The sequence below is a fragment of the Apodemus sylvaticus genome, chromosome 1 (genome assembly GCF_947179515.1).
Source record: "Apodemus sylvaticus chromosome 1, mApoSyl1.1, whole genome shotgun sequence".
Classification (NCBI taxonomy): Eukaryota; Metazoa; Chordata; class Mammalia; order Rodentia; family Muridae; genus Apodemus; species Apodemus sylvaticus.
In genome coordinates, this window is record NC_067472.1 from 58,033,226 (window position 1) to 58,054,129 (window position 20,904).

Consider the following 20,904-nt stretch of genomic DNA (forward strand, 5'->3'; position numbering starts at 1 on the left):
TGGTTCAAAGCCTGGGGAGGGCACAGTACATCACTTTTGATTTCCAGTCCACAATAAGATTTTTATATCATTTCCAAAGGAGGGCACAAACTCACAACATGTGTTCTGGAGCTCTCCTTTGTGACATATCATTTTTTAAGATTTGTGAGTATGTGTGCATTTTCTCCATGTGTGTGGTGCCAACAGAGGCCAGAAGACGGCATCAGATTCCCTGGAACTAGAGTGAAAGAATTGTGAGCTGCCCTGTGGGTTCTGAGAAGCAGTCCAGGGTCCTCTGCAAGACAGCAAGCATTCTTGTACCTTGGAATACTTAAGGAGCTAAGGAACTCGAACACACTAACATGAGATCCCACCCTTTAATTTGTTTTTCAGCCTAGTCTTCACCTCTAAAAAGGGCTCCTCCCCAGGCCTCAAAGCCAAGGCCCCTGTTTTTGATGCAGAAACCATAAGTCAATGTTGCATAGGACAAGGAAACCAGCGCTTATTTGGTGGGGCAGCTAGGACAATTTCATCCCGGAACTTTTGTTTCGTTGTTTTCGGATGCCCGGATTCTATTGGGCGTCGCGCAACAGCTGAGCTGGTTGCCAAGGCGACGCCTGGGAAGATGGCTGCGACGTCTTCATCGGATTCCGACAGCGGGCGAGCTGAGAGGTTAAGTCCCGGGGCCTCAGTGCTCCCTTTCTCTTAGATGAATAGATGGTGCTTGGTGGCAGGTCCTGGGCTCTTGATTTCGAGCAGCGGTGGAAGTTCTGGAAGAGCCCTTTAGAAATCAGATACGAAAGCTGATGGTCGAGAAGTGTCCGTATGTGATTGGCTGGTCACTCTGGGCGCCAGTAAGCCCAGATCTAGACTTATTGTATTATCCTTTCGGAGTTTGTGCCTTCAGTCTCAGGCGTCATCTCGTTTAGAGCTTCCTTTTTTTTTTTTTTTTTTTTTCTCCTCCTTCTTCTTCTTTGCCTTGGTACACACTTTCCAACTATCTTGTTTCCCTCTCAGCAACGAAGCCAATTCTAAATGGCTGGACGCACACTACGACCCCATGGCCAACATCCACACTTTCTCCTCCTGCCTGGGTGAGTCTCTAGACAGACCTATGAACACCCAGAGTCTAGGAGGATGGGAGGAACAGGTAACAGTATCATGGAGACTCATTTATGACCCTTTTGTGTTTTCTAGCACTGGCAGATTTGCATGGCGACGGGGAGTACAAGGTAGGCAATCAAAATGTTGAGTGGAGGGAAACTCAGAAGTGAGATTTGCAAAGAGGCTCAACATACTGTGGAACTCACCAGTACTAAAAAGGCACACTTCGTTGCAATTTCTTTCTTTCTTTTAATGATATATTTATTCTTATTTTGTGTGCATTGGTGCTTTGCTTGCATGTGTGCTTGTGTAAGGATGTCAGATCCCTTACAACAGGATTTACAGACAGTTGAGAGCTGCCTTGTGGGTGCTGGGGTTTGAACTAGGATCCTCTGGAAGAGCACCCAGTGCTGTTAACTGCTGAGGCATCTCTCTAACCCCGGAATTTCTTTGTAATTTGGAAAGTGAACATTAATTTTATAACATGATATGCAGAAATTAAACAAAGCAAGATGTTGTGGATTTATAATACCAAAACATATGATTCTCTAAAAAATAATTTTGGGGCACATGCCTTTAATCCAGCACTTGGACAGTAGAAACAGGGAGATCTATGAGTTTGAGGTTGACTTGTGAAGTTCAAGGCCAGCCAGGTCTACTTAGTGAGACTGCATCAAAAACAAAAAACAGCCGGGCAGTGGTGGCACACGCCTTTAATCCCAGGACTTGGAAGGGCAGAGGCAGACAGATTTTTGAGTTCGAGGCCAGCCTGGTCTACAGAGTGAGTTCCAGGACAGCCAGGGCTACACAGAGAAACCCTGTCTCGAAAAAGCCAAAAAAACAAAACAAAACCAAAACACCCTAACAAACAAAGCAATCCACATCCCAAAACAAAATTAACAATAAGATTAATTAGTTCCAACACTAGATTGTGTTGGAAGGAAGCATGAAGTATAGTGGTCGGGTAGCAACCTTTCCGAGTCTGTTCTCTCCCGTCATGTGGCTCCAGTGACTGAGCTCAGGTCATCAGACATGGTGGCAAGCACCTTTACCCACTGCAGGTCCCAATTCTTATGTCTAATTATTATTGCTTAACTTTTTAGTTTATAATACAAAACAATAGGCTTGAAATATGATTCACAAAGCTGTGTGTCGTTTTTCTTTTCTTTAGTCCAAATTTTTCTATGTGGTAGTCTTGGCTGTTCTGGGACTCAGTATGTAGTGCAGGCCCCAGACTGGCCTCCAACTCACAGAAATCCACCTGCCTCTGCCTCTCAAGTGCTGGGATTAAAGGCATGCCCAGTTTCTATGTCATCTTTGAGTAGAGACCATGTTAATAATCTTCTCTGCATCATTCACGATTTAGTATATGTGCTGCCGAGTGAACACACAGCCTCTTAGTTTAAATACTGTGATGTGATTCTTAAGTGTAAGGGAAAATACCTTGATTAGGAATAGGCATTAGAGTCTCTTTAGGTAAAGGTGCTTGCTGCTAAGCTTGATGACCTGAGTTCAACCCCTTGGATGAATAGGAGAGCAGGAAAAAACCAACTCCCTAGTGCTGTGGCATGGATGTACCCCCCCACACATATACATATATGTAACATAGAATGTGGAGGGAAATAAAGCTCAGGGAAGTGAGTTTTTCTGTTTCTCAAGAGGACATAGATTATCAAGAGGCTGGCGATCATAGCGGCTGACAATGTTATTATGGGAATTTTCTTTATTTTTTTATTTTTTAAAGATTTATTTATTTTATGTATATGAGTACACTGTAGTTGTACTGATGGTTGTGAGCCACCATGTGGTTGCTGGGATTTGAACTCAGGACCTTCAGAAGAGCAGTCAGTGCTCTTAACCACTGAGCCATCTCTCCAACCCTTAATTGCAAATTTTCCTTAGTAAAAAAATTTATTTCAATGTAAATATAAAGTAAATATATCTTAGCCTCATAACAGAGACCATTACAGCTATGTTCAAAGTCCCAATTTCAGTCCTCACTACCACAGGAAATGGAAAGGAATGAATAATGAATGGATAAACTCCTCCTCTGCCCCTGAGCACTGGCCAGGCCTATAGTTCAGGATCTGATTTGATTTCCCTCCAGGTGTCATGAGGTAGGCATTCCCATTTTGCAAGAGAGAAACCTGAGCTCAGAATAGTTAGGTAACTTTCCTAAGGGATACCTCTTCTAAGCCTCATGGCAAAACCTTGGTGAATGTGAGGATGGATTAGTAAGCACCAGCAACAAGGGTGAGTGAGATGGCCGTTATGCTGAATGGTCTCTTCTCCCTGCAGCTGGTGGTGGGAGACCTTGGCCCGGGTGCGGGTGGGCAGCAGCCCCGCCTGAAGGTGCTCAAGGGACCCACAGTGCTGACAGAAAGCCCCCTGCCTGCCCTGCCGGCCTCGGCTGCCACCTTCCTCATGGACCAGCACGAGCCCAGGACACCTGCCCTAGCACTCGCTTCGGGACCTTGTGTCTATGTTTATAAGAACCTTAGACCCTACTTCAAGTTCAGCCTGCCCCAGTTACCTCCAAACCCTTTGGAACAAGACCTTTGGAACCAAGCCAAAGAGGTGAGTGACATAGCAAACAAGAACTCAGAGACAGCAGCCACTGAAGGAGGAGGGCCAGACTCTCAGGAGAGTGGGCTCGCCGTAGTGGATGGTGGGCCATAGCCCAGCTCTGGAGCAACAGTGAGATGCTGTGCTCGGCCCTGAGCGGTAGCTTCTAGGAAGGCACAGAGCCAGGTCCTTTGGAGAGCAGAAGCCATAGGATCCTCTGCACTATAACTACATCCCTTCCTACCTGTGGAGAAAGATGAACCAAAGAAGGAAAAGGCTCACCTGAGTGTGTGGGGGACACACTCCCTGGAGAGTAGGGACACGTTGGGCGGCAACGATAAAGAGGATGATGGGTGTGGACATGACCCTGAGACGATTCAAAGCAAGATCTCAGCCTTGGGGTTGAGTGGCAGGCCACTGGGAAGAAAGTGAAGAGGAAGGCCTGCCCCTCGTGCCCAGGTGCAGACAGTGAGCTGGCTGAGGGCATGGCTGCTGGAGCTCACAGGCTCTCTCTTCTCCCCGTGCTGACACAGGACCGGATTGACCCCTTAACCCTGAAGGAGATGCTGGAGGACATCAGGTGAGAGCCCACTCCCCACTCCGCAGCCCTTCACCCTGAAGCTCTCCTGTGAGCCCTCGTGAAAGGCGCCATGTCGGCTTCTCATTGCAGGGAGAAGGCAGAGGTGCCTTTGTCTGTGCAGTCACTTAGGTAGGAGTCCTGCGGGGGACAGGATGGAGGGCATCTGTCGACTGGCACCAGAGGCAGCCAGACCATGGCATGTGGGGGCCTGTCCTGTGTGTGCAGGTTTCTGCAGCTGGAGCTGAGTGAAATGGAGGCATTTGTGAACCAGCACAAGTCCAAGGTTATCAAGCGTCAGGTAATACCCTTTCTCTCTTTATTGCCCTATCAAGATGCTTACATTTTTTAAATTGTGTGTGTTCATAAGCAGACAGGTCCATGTGTGCATGGGTGTGGGGGACAGAGAATGACCTCAGGTGTCATCCTTGTCCCTTGAGATAAGGTTTGGCATAGAGCTCACCAATTAGGCTGCATTGGCTGTCCAGAAGGCCACCGGAACCCATCTGTCTCTGCCTCCCCAGCGCTGGCTTTACAGGGAGGTATCACCATGCCTGGTGTTTCTTGCGTGGCTTCTGAGGATCACACTCAGCTCCTGGTTGGTAGGCAAGCACTTTACCAACAGAACTGTATCTCCAGCTCCAAGCACTAAAAACAACCACGTAATCAGCGGTTAATTCTAACACCGAGCCTGGCCAGCGGCACTCTAGTTTTCCTTCCAGTGACACTACAAAGCAGAGAGCCTTCTATATTTCTAGTTAACAGTGATGGATGGCTATGAAACAGTTGTGACATAAGATTAGCACACTTATGTTCTTGAGGATAAAGATGATCGCATTCTTATTACAGAATATTCAAAAAATAAAAGAGAACTATAAAGATGAGTCCACTACCTAGAGACACCCACTCCTTGCCATTTCTGAGCATTTCCTTTGCAAATGTGCATTTTGTACTGCTTCCCTTGAGTAACATCTAGAGGACACCATATTTTGAGCCTTTGAGAACTCTAATTTTAGTAGCTCGTTAATTGGTTGTGATTTTTTTCATTTGTTTGGTCGGCTGGTTGCTTTTTGCGGCAGGGCCTCATTAGTTGAGTTTGGCTTTGCCCCCCATCCTCTTGCCTCTGCCTCCCAGTGCTGAGTGTGCAGGCTCTCACTGCCGCCCTCAGTGCTTGGCTTCACCATGTACCCAGCACCCCTCTGTGCAATTGTAATGATGCCTGCACAGCATACAACGCATTCATTCAAAAGAACATTTTGATTCTGCTAGTTTCCATAGAGAAACTTTGAAAATGAAGCCTTCCATTTTGATGTCCAGTAATGATTGCCGAATGAACAGGTGTCTCCCATAGGCAGTCCAGGAAATCTCTGGTCTGGTTGCTCAGAGAGAACCAGTATTCCTGCTTGAGGGTTTAGCTTCTAGCATGTTTCTATGTTCACATACATTACTTTATAATTTTTTTGTTTTTGTGACAGGGTCACACTATATAGTCCCAGCTATCCTGGAGCTTACTGTGTAGACCAGGCTGGCCTTGAATTTACAGAGAGTCTCCTGTCTGTGCCTCCTGACTGCTGGGATTAAAAGCTCGTACCACTCCTGGATTGTAAACATTTTTGAAAGATATATTTTATTTTTATTTTATGAATGTTTCCCACATGTACACATGTGTACTGCATGTGTGCCTGCTGCCAGCAGATGCCCATGTCATTGGATCTTCTTTTAAAACATGCCTTTTTGTTGTTTGGAGTGTTTGTTTGTTTGTTTGTTTGTTTGAGGCAAGGTCTTGTTAGGTAGTTTAGGCTGGCCTGGAACTGAGTTTTTAAGCCAAGCTGGCCTTGAACATGCAGCAGTCCTACAGCTCCTGCTGCCACAATTCTTTGACTCCGAGTGTGAGTCACATCCAGCTCTTAAGTGTGTGGCGTGTTGATTCTGAGTCTAAGTGGCACATAAGTGGCTTAGACAGTTGTTATTGTTAAGCATTCAGGTTTGTAGAGGAAACGCCTATCAACACTCAGGCAGCTTCTCAGAGAGCCTCTGGCTCTCGGGTATCTGGGAACATGGTGGGGGTCTTCTGCAGACAGTCATCACCACCATGACCACCCTGAAGAAGAACCTGGCGGATGAGGATGCAGTGTCCTGTCTGGTGCTAGGCACAGAGAACAAGGAACTACTAGTGCTGGATCCTGAGGCCTTCACCATTTTGGCCAAGGTCAGTATCAGGTCTCTCCCTGGTTACATATAAAGCCAGGCTGTGTTCCTCTTGTTCTCCCATTGTGGGTAGCGTCTGATCATAAAGTGTAGCTAATCATAAAGAAAGATTAGATGTCCCAAAAGCTCACCACTCCTAAGTCTGGTGTGAAAGGTTCAGCACGGATCCTTCCAGACATTCTCATGTGTGGAATAGTTGTCTAGCTTGGCTCAAACATTGTTGCTTTATAGATAGGTATATTTCTAGTTCATTACTGCTGCTGTGACAAAACACTCTGACCAAGAGGGAGTTAGGGAGGACAGGGCTTGGTGGCTTACAGCTCCGGGTTACAGCTCACCATTTCAGGGAAGGGAGGCAGGGACACATCCACAGTGCAGAGCAGAGAGGAAGGAACACAGGCGGGCTGTCTGTCGGCACAGGCTTCATGTGTAGCTGTCTGCTCCACTCAGAGAGCTCAGGGCCCAGCCAGTGAATTCACATTGCCCACATTCAAGGTGTGCCTTGCCAACTCAATAAGACAGTTGCCCACAGGACAGCCTGACCTAGGTAGCTCCTCCACTGAAACTCCTCATGGGCGAGTCTAGGTTTGGTAAAGTCGGAGTAAGTGCAAGCAGTGCCGTGTCCTTAGACAGACAGGCTCGTGCGCACACCCACCAGTTTGCTCTTTTCACCTTACTATATAACGTTAGTGTCTTCCTTTGTTCACAAAACCTCATCAACCTTTTTGTCGTTATTCTTTGCTCTTTTTGCAATGTAGCCCAGGATAGCCTTGAACTTGTGATCCTCCTGGCTCCATTTCCCAAGTGCTGGTATTATGGGGTGTACCACCACTGCAGCTGCTTATCACCCCTTTTAAAGGCTCCGCCTTCTCCATGTAGTTATGTATGTAAATACATACATATATGTAATTACTTGGCCATTTGGTGTCCATGTAAATGATTTTTACTATTATTAATGCTGTTTCGGGGTCTTCTTTGTTCAAGCATCTTTGTATATCTACTTATATAAGTCTCATACTTTGCTGGAGGTGACAGGGTTTAGACAAATGGTGTAGACTTAGATCTGTGATCAGTAGGAAATGAAAGAAGAGATCAAGATTTTAGTCAAGAATTAACAGTTTCTTCCCACCATGGTCAGTAGGTTTGAGCCATTTTCTCTGCAGATGAGCCTGCCCAGTGTCCCCGTCTTCCTGGAGGTTTCTGGCCAGTTTGATGTGGAGTTCCGGTTGACTGCTGCCTGCCGAAATGGAAGCATCTATATCCTGAGAAGGTAGCTACAGCTGGGGCCTCAGACAACTGGTGGTTTCGAGGGTAGAAGGGAGGGAGGAGCCTGAGGGGTATGCACCTGGCATGAGGGCTATAATGGAGAACAGCACAGCCAGAGGGTGGAGGAAGCAGTCAGAGGGCAAAAGAAGCAGATGATGATCTCTTGTATTTGTTACATGTGACACTTGCATTAGTTTGATATTCCAGACAGTGTTTGTTTGTTTGTTTGTTTGTTTGTTTGTTTGTTTGAGACAGGACTTCTCTGTGTGGTTCTGGCTGTCCTGGAACTTGCACTATAGACCTCTGTAGCCTTGAACTCACAGAAATCAGTATACCTCTGCCTCCTGAGTGATGGGATTAAAGGTGTACACCACTACTGCCCAGCTAAATTATTTTATGTTTATGAGTATTTTGCCCATGTGCATATCTGTATACCACATGAACATTATATCCAGAGGCTAGAAGAGGTCATCAGCCTCCTGGGACTAGACTTTTAGGTGACTGTAAGCAGTGATCTAGATGCAGGGAATCAAGCCTGGTTCTCTTAGAAGGGCGTCAGTACTCTTAACCTCTGAGCCAGCTCCCCAGCCCTCCTTGAGTTAAATGTCTGTTAACTCAAGACATTTATTGAGCATCTACTATGCATTCAGTACTTTTCAAGGGGTTGGAGATTCACTGGTAAGTGGAACGCTGTAAATACAGTTCCCGCCTTCCTGGGGAAGATATCTAGTAAAAATTAATGTAAGTTAGATGAGTACTTATTGAGAGGAGATGGAGACTCTGGGAAAAGAAACATCATCTCGGTTGGCAGAATGAAGAGGGCATGCACCTGTAGTCCCAACACTTGGAAGGCTAAGAAGGGAGAATTCCAGGGGCCCAGAAGCCAGTGAGATGCGGTCTACACAGCCTGGAGAAAGTGGGTCACAGCTATGGCTGAAAGGCAGAAATCACTCCCTCTGTCTGGAAAAGTAAAACTAAGGAGGAGAGACCAGTAAACTGATGGGCCACACTTTTCTGATAAGCCAGGAAACTTTCCAAGCCCAGTAGCACTGGCTAGAGCACTCTAAAGTAGACCGTATTCAGAACTCTGAAATCCCAGGACACTTGTCACATAGCGAAGGGCAGAAGGAGACAGGAAAACATACTTGGTGTCATTCAGGGTCACACATCTTCTAAATGGTAGGTGGAGAAATGATCTCATCATTTGCTCAGGACCAGGGATGCCCTCCTGTTAGTCTAGGGGCTCAGCCAGGCGGCTGGACGCAAGGCTTCTCTGGGCACAGGGATCATGTCTTTATTCCACAGAGACTCCAAACACCCCAAGTACTGCATCGAGTTGAGTGCCCAGCCTGTGGGGCTGGTCCGTGTACACAAGATCCTGGTGGTGGGCAGCACCCAAGAGAGTCTGCATGGCTTCACCCACAAGGTGTGGACTCTAGCCCCCTACCCCTCCACACTGTGTGCCCTACGAGCCCAAAGCTGTCCCTTACCTGCCACCCCAGCCACCCTCGGTTCCACATGAAGCCCTGGGCTCCCTGCAGACACTGGCCTTTTCTTGCCAGGGTAAGAAGCTGTGGACCGTGCAGATGCCTGCAGCCATCCTGACCATGAACCTCCTGGAGCAGCGGTCCCGAGGCCTGCAAGCTGTCATGGCTGCTCTGGCCAATGGGGAAGTCCGAATTTACCGAGACAAGGCCCTGCTTAATGTCATCCGTGCCCCTGTGAGCACGCCTCCAGCACTGCTGCCGCTTCTTCCGTACCTGAGCCCTGTTCTTTTTTCTTCTCTAATTTTTTGTTTAATCTTTGGCAGTTTCATACTTGAATGTAATTGATCCCATTCACCCACATTTCCTTCTATCCGCCCCCAACTCCCTGTGATACCCTCTTTCCCAACAGGTCTCCCTGTTTTCATGGGGTTTTGTCTTGTTTTATCTTGTTTTGTTCATATAACCCACTGAGTGTAGTTAGAGCTGTTTGCATGTGTGGGGGGTTTATTTACCAGGGCATGGCCAGTCTACTGGTGGCAACACCCCTGAATAAAAATGAGTCCCTACCTCCAGCAGAGCTAACAGCCAGAGCTGTTGGCTCAGGCGAAGCCTCATCAGCGGGTCCAACTCAGGCCTCCTTCTTCTCTGCCTCTCCTGACCCCACAGGGCGGGCGGGCCTTAGAAATGCAGGTTGAACCCTTCATGATGTGTACGGTTAGCAGCATCAACAAAGGCTGAGGGGCATAAAGATTCTTTGTTTTTAGAGATAGGGTCTCACTATGTAGCTCTAGCTGGCTGGAATTCACTCTGTGGACCAGGTTGGCCTCTAACTCACAAAGCTCTACATGGCTTTGCCTGCTGTGTCTCTATGAACTGTTTCTTCTTCTTCTTCTTCTTCTTCTTCTTCTTCTTCTTCTTCTTCTTCTTCTTCTTCTTCTTCTTCTTCTTCTTCTTCTTCTTCTTCGTCTTCTTCGTCTTTTTAACAATAGATTTTTTTTTAAAGATTTATTTATTATATGTAAGTACACTGTAGCTGTCTTCAGATGTACCAGAAGAGGGCATCAGATCTCTTTACGGATGGTTGTGAGCCACCATGTGGGTGCTGGGATTTGAACTCATGACCTTTGGAAGAGCAGTCGGTGCTCTTACCCACAGAGCCATCTCTCCAGCCCGTCGTTGTCGTCGTCGTCTTCTTCTTCTTCTTCTTCTTCTTCTTCTTCTTCTTCTTCTTCTTCTTCTTCTTCTTCTTCTTCTTCCTCCTCCTCCTCCTCCTCCTCCTCCTCGTCTTCCTCCTCTTCTTCTTCTTCTTCTTCTTCCTCCTCTTCTTCCTCCTCCTCCTCTTCCTCCTCCTCTTCTTCCTCCTCTTCTTCTTCCTCCTCCTCTTCTTCCTCCTCTTCCTCTTCCTCCTTCTCTTCTTCCTCTTCCTCCTCCTCCTCTTCTTCCTCCTCCTCATCATCTAATTTCATCATTTTCCTTTTCCTCCCTCCAACCCTTCATACATACCCACTTTCCTTGCTCCCTCTCAAAATTATGGTCTTTTTTTGGTTGTTATTGTTTTATACATACACACACACACACACACACACACACACAGTTACAGTCTGATCAGTCCATATAGTATGTATTAGATTTTAGGGCTGACTTGACTGTTGGGTTTTGGATAACCAGTTGGGATTTATTTTTAATTAATTTTGTATGTATGATTGTTCGCCTACATGCATGTCTGTGTACCACATGTGTAGTTTCCATGGAGGCTAGAAAAGGACATAGGATTGCCTGGATCTGGGGCCACCGTATGGATGTGGAATTCGAACTAGGGTCCTCTATTCAAGTAGCCAATGCCTTTAACTCCTGATCCATCTCTCCAGTTCCAGGGCTTTTTTTTACTTATAGTATATTTAAAAATACTTATAATATACTTATAATATATATTTTAAATATACCATAAATAATATGTTTTATGTGTGTGCATGTGCCATGGCATGCATATGGAGATCAGAGGACAAGTTTTAAGAGTGGTCTTCTTCCTCCAAAGGTTCTGGGGACTGAACCTCAACTGGTTATCTACTACCCAATAGTCAGCCCTGAAATCTAATACATACTATATGGACTGATCAGATTGTGTATGTGTGTGTTGTCAGACTTGCACAGTGAGAGCTTTTACCCTCCAAACCATCTCATCTCATAGAACTTAACTCCCTTCTAGAGTTTGGTGTCACTGTATAAAATCTGGAAGCAGTGCTTGGCCCTGTGGTACTGAGAAGGTACGAGGTTGGGAGAACTAAAGAGGAGAGACTGGGTAAAACAGGCTGGAATAAAAAAAAAAAAAAAAAAAACCAAAAAAAAAAAAAAAAAAAAAAAGCTGGGTGGTGGTGGCGCACGCCTGTAATCCCAGCACTCTGTGAGGCAGAGGCAGGTGGATTTCTGAGTTCGAGGCCAGCCTGGTCTACAGAGTGAATTCCAGGACAGCCAGGGCTACACAGAGAAACCCTGTCTCGGAAAAAAACAAACAAACAAACAAACAAACAAAAAAAAACCAGGCTGGAATCTGATGTGGAGGACCTGAAATATCTTGCTAGGAAGAGGAAAAGCCCTTGGAGGTTTGTGGTTTTGAAAAGCAGCAAAGGTAACCAAGGCAGATTAGGTAGTCCAGGAGACTGATTAGAAGGCCACCCCCAAAAGAGGGTAGGGGTGCTTAGTGTAGACCTTCAGCACAGCCAGGGAGATCTGAAGGGAAATGGACAATCCAAGCACTATTTCCAAGGCCACATTGCTGTTACTTCTCACACCGTTCCCATTGTAGCTTTCATTTGGGCTCTCCCCTCCAGCCTGTCTTGCATTCCTTCTCAAGATCTTTCCCCAGCTAAAGTCTGGTTTCCCCACGTAGGATGCCGTAACCAGCCTCTGCTTTGGCCGATATGGGCGAGAAGACAACACTCTCATCATGACTACTAGAGGTGAGGACTCCGATCTGGGAAGGACAGTGGGGCTGGAGTGCAGAGGCTGAGAGATTCTGTGGGGAAGGAAGGGCGTGGATAGACACAGGTGGGACCCCAGGCCTGCGGACATGGCCAGATCATAATAGTTGGATTTTTTTTGCCTAGGAGCTAATCCTGGTCAGGCTGTGCCTCTCCAGCCTGTGCCTTCAGCATCTACCCCAGTGCCAAGAACATCACAGTTCTTCATGAACAGCTGCTGAATGAATGAATGAGTGAGTGAATGAATGAATGAGTGACTGAGTAATAAGACACTGCTGACAGCCAAATGTGCTGTCACACAGCTGTCATAGCAGCACTTGGAAAGGTGGAGGCAGAGATTAGGAGATCAAGTCTGTCCTAAGCTATATGGATCCCTACTTCAGGAGAAAAAAAAAAAGACAGACTTGAGATATGTCATTTCTTCTAGAAAGAGTCTCATCAGAAAGACAGACATGCTTGGACAAGAGTGCTGTTGTTTTGGGAAGAATGGGAGTGTGGGTCGGACAGGGCAGTGGATGTTCTGTTTACCCACTTCTCAGGTGGTGGCCTGATCATCAAGATCCTGAAGCGCACAGCAGTGTTTGTGGAGGGCACCGGTGAGGCGGGCCCACCGCTGGCACAGACGACAAAACTCAATGTGCCCCGAAAGACCCGGCTGTACGTGGATCAGACCCTGCGGGAGCGGGAAGCTGGCACAGGTGAGACGGACGAACACAGAATCCCCCTGGGTGCATTGGGCAGGAGTGAGATTTTAGCCAGTGGGGAAAGCCAGAGGTCTACTGCCCTCAGGTAACAAACTAATCCTCCTGGCGGAGGGTGCTGCTGGTGAGAGCCAGGGCCCTTAGTGCCAGAGGCAGCAGCTCCTTTCAGATGCAGACACCAGGCCGGCCCCTTCCTGGGGAGCTTGGTCCATCTGGCCAGCTTCATCTCCTGTGCTGGTTGATTTCTTCTAAGGGCGGCTGGGGCACTGTCTGGAGCATAATGATGGCTCGTGCCTTTAATCCCAGCACTTGGGAGGCAGAAATAGTAGACCTCTATGAGTCTTGAGGTCAGTGAAAATTACATAGTGAAATTCTGTCTCAAAACAAACCAAACAAAATAACAACAAAACATATAAGTGAAATAATGGAAAATGTCAAAAAAATCAGTAGGGACTTAAGTTCTATAAGAGGACCAGATATAAAAGTCTTTTTTTTTTTTTTTTTTTTTTTTTTTTTTTTTTTGGTTTTTTACGAGACAGGGTTTCTCTGTGTAGCCCTGGCTGTCCTGGAACTCACTCTGTAGACCAGGCTGGCCTCGAACTCAGAAATCCGCCTGTCTCTGCCTCCCAGAGTGCTGGGATTAAAGCGTGTGCCACCATGCCCGGCATAAAAGTCTTAAAATCCCATAATTTGGGCTAAAGATATGGCTGTTCTTCCAGAGTAACCTGGGTTTGATCCCTAGCACCTGCATAGTGACTCACAATCATCTTAAGGCCTTTTCTGAGGGATTTAGTGCCCTCTTCTGGCCTCTACAGGCACTGCAGTCAGGTGCACATACCCACATGCAGGCATATATACACATTAAAAAAAAAAACTTGTAAGCTTTTTTTATATGTACGAATAATATCTGACAGGCAAATGTCAGGAAATGATGGGAAAAGGTCTGTTCACAATAGCAGAGAAATTCCTAGAAATAAATATTGACAAGAAAATGTACAGTCTAGTAAAGAAAATTGTAAAACTACCTTCATGATGTATGTGGTGGTCCACACATGTAGTCCTAGCTCCTGGGAGGTGGAAGGTAGCGTATCAAGTTCATGATCAGCTTTGGCTACGTAGTGAGACCCTGGCTGGAAACCAAAGCAACAACCCCAGAATAGCAGCACCAATGCAGTTAGCCACATCTGGAGGTAGATTTGAAGAAGGGTCGTCTGCACCTGGCTAAGGATCAAACAAGGGGACTTAAGGGTGGTGAGAGTGGGTGGGAGGTTGAGCTTGGTGTGGATGGACCTTAGATGGAGATGACCAAGAGGTAGTTCACAGCAGAGGCAGGCCTGGGCACCCACAACCATACTGTAGTGTCTGTACACCTGGGACTTAGCCTGTGGATATGAGAACAAATTTGAAGCCTTTAGGAGATGGAAGCTGCTATTCTTTGGGATGGCAGAGTCAGGGTAAGTCCTGTATTATCCAGAGAACAAGATTGGTGGGTGAGAAGACCAAGGCCAAAATCAGCCTTGAAACTGTGAAATCCAGCCTTGAGGGCTGAACTAGAGGAGCAGGGATGGAGACTGAGATTGTGTGAGCAGTGAGGTGGTAGGAGGACCAGGAAGGAGGATCAGGGTGTGGTCCACAGCGCCCAGCATGGCCCTCCCTATCCCGATCTTCCCAGCGCCTGCAGGCCTTGCCCTGCCTATCCTGTTATGCCTTCCTTTCCTGTTCTTCTCCTGTAATCTAAGCAAGAGTCTTGCCTTGCACTACGTCAGCCTTCATGTCTCCTCTGCAGCCATGCACCGGACCTTCCAGACTGACCTCTACCTGCTGCGACTGCGAGCTGCCAGAGCCTATGTTCAGGCCCTGGAGTCCAGCCTGAGCCCCATGTCAACCACAGCTCGGGAGCCACTCAAGCTGCATGCTGTGGTAAGTATCCAGGTGTAGGGACGTTAGGCTAGGGGCGAGTGGCATCCTCCCAGCCGCATAGGCAAGCACGCAGAGCCACTGCCAAACCACTCAGCCCTGTGCTCCCATCTCACCTGTGGGACATTGTATAGCCCAGGAACCTGAAGGGATTCTCTTGGCCACAGATGAAGGTATAGAGTGATTTCTGTTGGCACGAGCAGCCTATGGAATTAGTTACTAGGAATTAATTACTAGGACTGCCTGGTACCAGGAAGGTTCACCCTGACCCGACCCTAGGTGTACACACAGACACATGCACACACGCAAGCCTGAGGGTCCTCATCAGTTCTAAGTGAGCCTGAGTGTGTTTTCAGAGCCACCTGTATTCTGTATTCTGTGTTCCTTTTCTTTTCTTTTTCTCCCTCTTCCCCTAGGCATTTCTCTGTGTAGCACTGACTGTCTTAGAACTCACTCTGTGGACCAGGCTAGCCTCAGACTCAGAGATCTACCAACCTCTGTCTCTCCAGTGCTGGAATTAAAGGCCTGTGCCACCATGCCCAACTTCGGTTTTTTCTTTTCTGAAGAGAGGGCTAGATACAGAAGATAAAGGGTTACTGAGCCGCTTAGAATAGAAGGAGGTGGCCTTTAAATCACTGGGCCACCAGGATGGGAAAGGAAGGCAGTCACGCCCTGGGGTCAGTGATGAGCACAGCTGCAGCCCTGAGCCAACTGTACTTGGCATCTTGCTAAGTAGAATCCATCAAGACCTTCCCTGATCTGTGCCTTTGCCGCATTTCTCTGCTTCTGTGCCCTTTAAGAAGCAGAGAGATGGAACTGGAAGAGAGTATCGTGAGGCCCTTGATGGAGAGGCAACAAGCACGATGGTGGTATTCAGTGTTCAAGGCCAGTGGGTCCTAAGGGCCTCTCCATTTTACTCTCTCCACAGGTTCAAGGCCTGGGCCCTACCTTTAAGCTCACACTTCACCTGCAGAATACCTCAACGGCTCGGCCAGTACTGGGGTTGCAGGTCTGCTTCCTGTACAATGAGGCGCTCTATGCCCTGCCTCGGGCTTTCTTTAAGGTACAGATCTCCACGTTGCCATGGGCTCCAACAGTCAGGGCTGGGGCTGATGAAGTGCCCATGTTAGGTTCCAGTAAGAGTATGGGAGTGACCAGTAGACCGACATAGCCAGAGACCAGACTCAGCCCCTGTCTACGCTGCCTTTCTCCCAGCCAAAAAGACCCCAGGAAGCCACACAGAAGAAACTGGAAAAGAGCTGTGTGAGGTTTTCCTCTGCACCCCTGATTGGCAGAGGCTCCAAAACTCGTAGGGCTTCCCAGCTGTGCCTGCTGAAGAAAAGGAGCCACTCTGTGCCCCAGGCACTGCAGTAGCAAAGGACCTGGTCCCCAGGGCCAAGGTGTCCTCAAGTTGGGAGAAGCACTAATCAAAACTCTCAAGCAGAGAGGAGTCAGACCTCACAAGGTCTAGGCTTAACCACAGACACTTGGGCCCAGGCAAGCACTTACCCTCTCTGCACCTGTTCCCTGGAGCTGGTTAGACATACTTGCCCAGGCTGAAGCATCCTGAGAGGACAGGTGTAAATGCTTTGTAATCTGCCAGATGCTGTCTAAGTACGTGGGGTTTGAGGGCTAATCTATTTCTGTTCCCTAAATAGGTTCCCTTGCTGGTACCAGGACTCAGTTACCCACTGGAGACCTTTGTGGAGAGTCTCAGTAGCAAGGGCATCTCAGACATGATCAAGGTAGGTGGCTATTTCAGAGAGGCTAGTGGGACCCTGGGGAAGAGTAGGATAAGGGTGGAGAAGACTGTTGGGGCCCTGGGCTCTGATTGGGTGTGTAAGCACAGCAGATGCCTCCCAGCCTTCCCATCCCTTTGGCATGTAGGCTGGGAGCCTGTCACTTGAGCCGGCACAGACAATTGGCTGTTAGTGAAGAGGAGAGGTCAAGTTGCCCCTCTGCCGTGTCTTTTCCTTGCTAGGTGCTGGTGCTTCGGGAAGGCCATAGTGCTCCCCTGCTGAGCGCCCACATCAACATGCCTGTGAGTGAGGGGCTAGCAGCTGCCTGAGCCCTGGGCCGGCATTCAAACCTTCACAGAATGGAGCCAGTCAGATCCAGTGACTTCCAATGTCGCCAGACTACTTCCCCCAGCAGCAGCGTAGTGAGCCATCAGCTCCCTGTTCCTCTCTGAAACAGTCCCTTGCTGCCCACCTCTGCCAGAGGCCTGAGCAACAGGACACGGAGTGCTCAGAATCAGCCCCTCCTCCCCCGGAACCCACCCAAGCACTGTCCCCCATTCCTGCAGTCTGCCACTCTCCCCAGGTCCCAGGAGGTGGTCAGGGTGAGCATAGCCCCAGTCCGTCCTTCCTTCCTCTCTTCCTTCCTCCCTCCCTCCTTCCTTCCCTCCTTCCTTCTCCCCTTCCTTCCCTCCTTCCTTCCCTCCTTCCTTCCCTCCTTCCTTCCCTCCTTCCTTCCCTCCTTCCTTCCCTCCTTCCTTCCTTCCTTCCTTTCTCTGTTCCTTCCTCTCTCCCTCCCTTCCACTCACCTATTTCCTATCAAGACCGCAGTTGATCAAGGGCTTGAGATTTCGGCTGGTACTGATCCTCTGTTGCCCTTTGAAGTTGTAGGGGTGGGGATGCTGCCAGCTTAGTTTACAGGCACATGTGCTAAGCTTTCTCAGCTGAAGAGGGGCTCCACTTTCTACCCTGAGGCCCAGGGACATGGGGCTCTGTCCTCAGGTCCTAGATTAGCCACAGAGAGGAGCTGGTGCAAATAGAAGGGACCCATGTGAGGGGCTAGGTCCACACAGCAGCTGCTCATCGTGGATGCCCATGTCCAGAGACAGTGTTCTGAAATGGAATGCCAAGCTAGATAGCAGGGCTAGGGCTGGTGGCACTGGGAGAGGTGTTTCTGGGACCTGGGAAGTGACCCAAGAGGCAGCTGCCAACAAGTGCCTGTCAGAATGTACTTAGGTCCAGGAGCCCAAGATGGTCCCGAGGGTGGAATATTTACTGTGTAGTGGCCAGAATAGGTCACTGAACAGGTACACACCAGGGCATGGAATGAGGCAGAAGACTAAAGGAAGATGTGTTTAGATGTCAAGTGTCAGGACCCCTGGCCCCCCTCAGAGACTGTGCTGAATTGCTTGAGAAGCAGGAGCCCTGCTTCATGGAGAGCAGCATTCTCTCCAGTCTGATCAGGTTCAGCCTGGCGTGTGGCACCCGCTCAGGCTTACAGGCCCCCACCACCTCTCCAGTACAGAAGTTTGCCTGGATTCATTCTAAGCCGTTGTCAGTTCTAGCACCATTCAAGCTTGGCAGCTCCTCAGGAGGAAGGAAAGAATTGGACCAAGAAGGCATTACTTAACTGCACAGCTTCTGTCCACAAAACCACTGGCCACCACTGCCCAGTAACAGCCTCTGTGCCCACTCAGGGACCAGGGTGACACTGCCCACCTTGACCCTTCCAAAGAGACAGTGGGCCTGGACCCAAGAAACAGCCCATCCTCCTCCTCATACTGTCCCCTCAAGACAGGCACCTCCTGAGCAAGGGTAGCAAAGGGTTCTTTTCTTTGTGCACCAGTAGGGGGAGGAGGGGGGGGCAGAGCTGGACCAGGCGGGAGGTCTAACTGGAGATGGGAAGATTAGCCAGGGACAGAGGACGGAGTGTTGCTGTGAGTCAGAAGCCCCAGCCTAACCTGCAGCACCAAACAGGAAGGAAGGTCTACTCGAGGTGTTGAGCCCTTGTCACTGGTGTCATGTGAGTGGGGCTGTGCTATCATGGGGCCAGGTTGTGTGTTGGGTCATGGCACCCCATTCCCTTTCACCCAAGTCAAGCTGTGAAATCAGAACAAAAATATTTGATGTGTGCTCTTTGCATAGCTATTCACGATGGTACAAGGGGTGAGACGTGCCCAGGCCTACCATGAAACACAGTGGCTTACTATGCTTGCCCAGTAAGAAATGTCTGCCATGCACTTTATGCACATAAGAGAATGTGAAGCATAAACAGTGCAGAGTTCAGTACTCACGGCAGTGAGAGCTCTAGGAAATTGTGGACCTTAAGGATGAGAAGAGTCTCTTTTTTAACATAATACTTATTTTGAAAAACACACCTATGTAGTGATCTGGAAGACTATTTAAAGTAAATGCCCTCTTCCCATTCCACAGGACCATTCCTGTACAACATCCATTTTCATTAACTATTTTAAATGTGTATATATATATATATATATATATATATATATATATATATAATGAGAGAGAGAGGGGGGTTCTTTTAGAATTATGTGTATGGGGGGGGGGAGGAGGGATATGTCTGTGAATACAGGTGCCCAAGGAGGTCAGAAAAGGGCATTTGGATCCCTAGGAGCTGGAGTTACAGGTGGTTGTGAGCTACCCAGTATCCGTCTTAGACGTTACCTGTTGACTCCCTGCTGTAGCAGATGAGTGTTTGGTGCTCTTGAGACACCTCCCCTGCTCTCCGTGCTTTAGGTTATCAGTACTTACTGTTGGCATTGCTGTTTATATTGATTTGTGAAAGTCTCAGTAAAGCTTAGAAATAACTATAACCAGTTTTGAACTCTTAGATGTTTTAATGAATCGGCACTTGGTTTGACTTTAATTTCTTTCATTGCTTAGTTTTCTTATGTACCATTGAAAATTCCCCCATCCAATCTCAGTTCTTTTCTTGGGACACTTCTTTCATTCCTTGCTTCTGTATAGACTCCTCTATAAGAGAGTTCCTTTTCCTGTTATCCCAGGGTTAGAGCCCCTGATTCCTGGGTTCCGTGTCTTCTTTCTTATTCTGCCCTGGGATACCAGGGTGACTTCATTGTAAAACCCACCATTGTAAAACTGTGATCCCCAGTTGTCAACCCGACTATGTCTGGCCTGCACTACAATCCAGAAATGGAGGGCACACCTGTGATCCAGATCTTGAGGCCGGAAGACACAGGCTTCTGACCTGGATTTTGAAGCACAGTGACCATGGAAAGCTCAGGGCCAGGGAGGGTAACTCATGCCTTTAATCCCAGGAGACAGAGACAGACAGATCTCTTAACAAGCCAGCCTGGGAAAGAACAAATTCCAAGAACATCTTAGGTCCAGGTGTGGTGGTACACATCTTTGATCGCAGCCATTCTTTCTGCTGGAGGCCTACACAGCTAAGGACGATGGAACAAGGAAGGCTTGCTGCTGCTTTGCCTGCTTGCACTTACTTGCCAGCACATCTGGTGGAGCCGACTTCTTCAGGATTCCAGCCTATACAGAAGAGCAGCTGAGACACCAGCCTCGTGGGACTGAGCAACTACCAGACGCTTGGACTTCCCATTAACAGCTGCCCGCTGTTGGGCTGGTTGGATTGCCGCCTGTAAGTCATTCCTGTAAATTCTGTGACTCTAGAGAACCCTGACCAAGTCTTTATACCACTGTTTGTCTGGACACTGCTGTATTCCGCTCACATATGTAACAGTTTGGGTAGTAAAACAAAGCCAGGAACAGTTCTCCTATGACAAAGCTCCCGTGTCTTCTGTGATCTGTTCTTATTGTTACTTTGAGATAGATGGGCATTCCTCCTCTGGGCTGGCCTGTTGTTCTCTCTCTGGGATCCAGTTAAGCTCAATGTCTGACAAATGGTTGCTCCTGAAAGGACTAGATTGATCCTAATTTTCTTCTCTCTTCTTTCATGGTCATCTTTTTGCTTTGTTTTTTGAGAATGAGAATTTTGTAAGCTTTTCTTAAGTTTCAAACTGCTTTTCTTAGTTCTGAACTCCTCTGTTCATACTTATATTTTCTTCTCTTTAAGCTTTGCATTTGTTTGTATGTGTGTGTAGCCTAACAGCATCTAATTAAACAAAACTCATAATGAATTTATTTTATTTTGTATTTTGGGGGGAGAGGGGACAGGAAGCACTCAAGGGCTGTAACTGATATTGAACCAGAGCCAGAGAATGAAGCAAAAATAGAGTGCTTCATGGGGGGGAGGGGGGACGAGAGTTTCTTTTTGCACAGAAACCCAGGCCTCTCTGAGGGGCTTGTATGGGGTCACCTGCAGCCACAGCAGAGCCCCCAAGGGTCTGGCCTCTCCCTCCAGGCCAGTCTGAACTGCCTTCTCCACCAAAA

The 20,904-nt window shown here is 48.0% G+C and overlaps 1 protein-coding gene across 1 annotated transcript; it reads left to right on the forward strand.

Annotated features, from left to right (window-relative positions):
- Positions 1-588: 588 nt before the first annotated feature.
- On the forward strand, positions 589-20,630 carry Bbs1 (Bardet-Biedl syndrome 1). Its single transcript, XM_052193218.1, has 17 exons — positions 589-651; positions 997-1,073; positions 1,177-1,211; positions 3,382-3,660; positions 4,182-4,228; positions 4,319-4,357; positions 4,454-4,526; positions 6,303-6,434; positions 7,597-7,703; positions 9,005-9,125; positions 9,262-9,420; positions 12,074-12,143; positions 12,704-12,862; positions 14,652-14,785; positions 15,711-15,845; positions 16,441-16,527; positions 16,764-20,630. The coding sequence occupies exons 1-17, from the start codon at positions 605-607 to the stop codon at positions 16,848-16,850; spliced, it is 1,788 nt and encodes a 595-aa protein (XP_052049178.1). The 5' UTR covers positions 589-604; the 3' UTR covers positions 16,851-20,630.
- Positions 20,631-20,904: the final 274 nt, after the last annotated feature.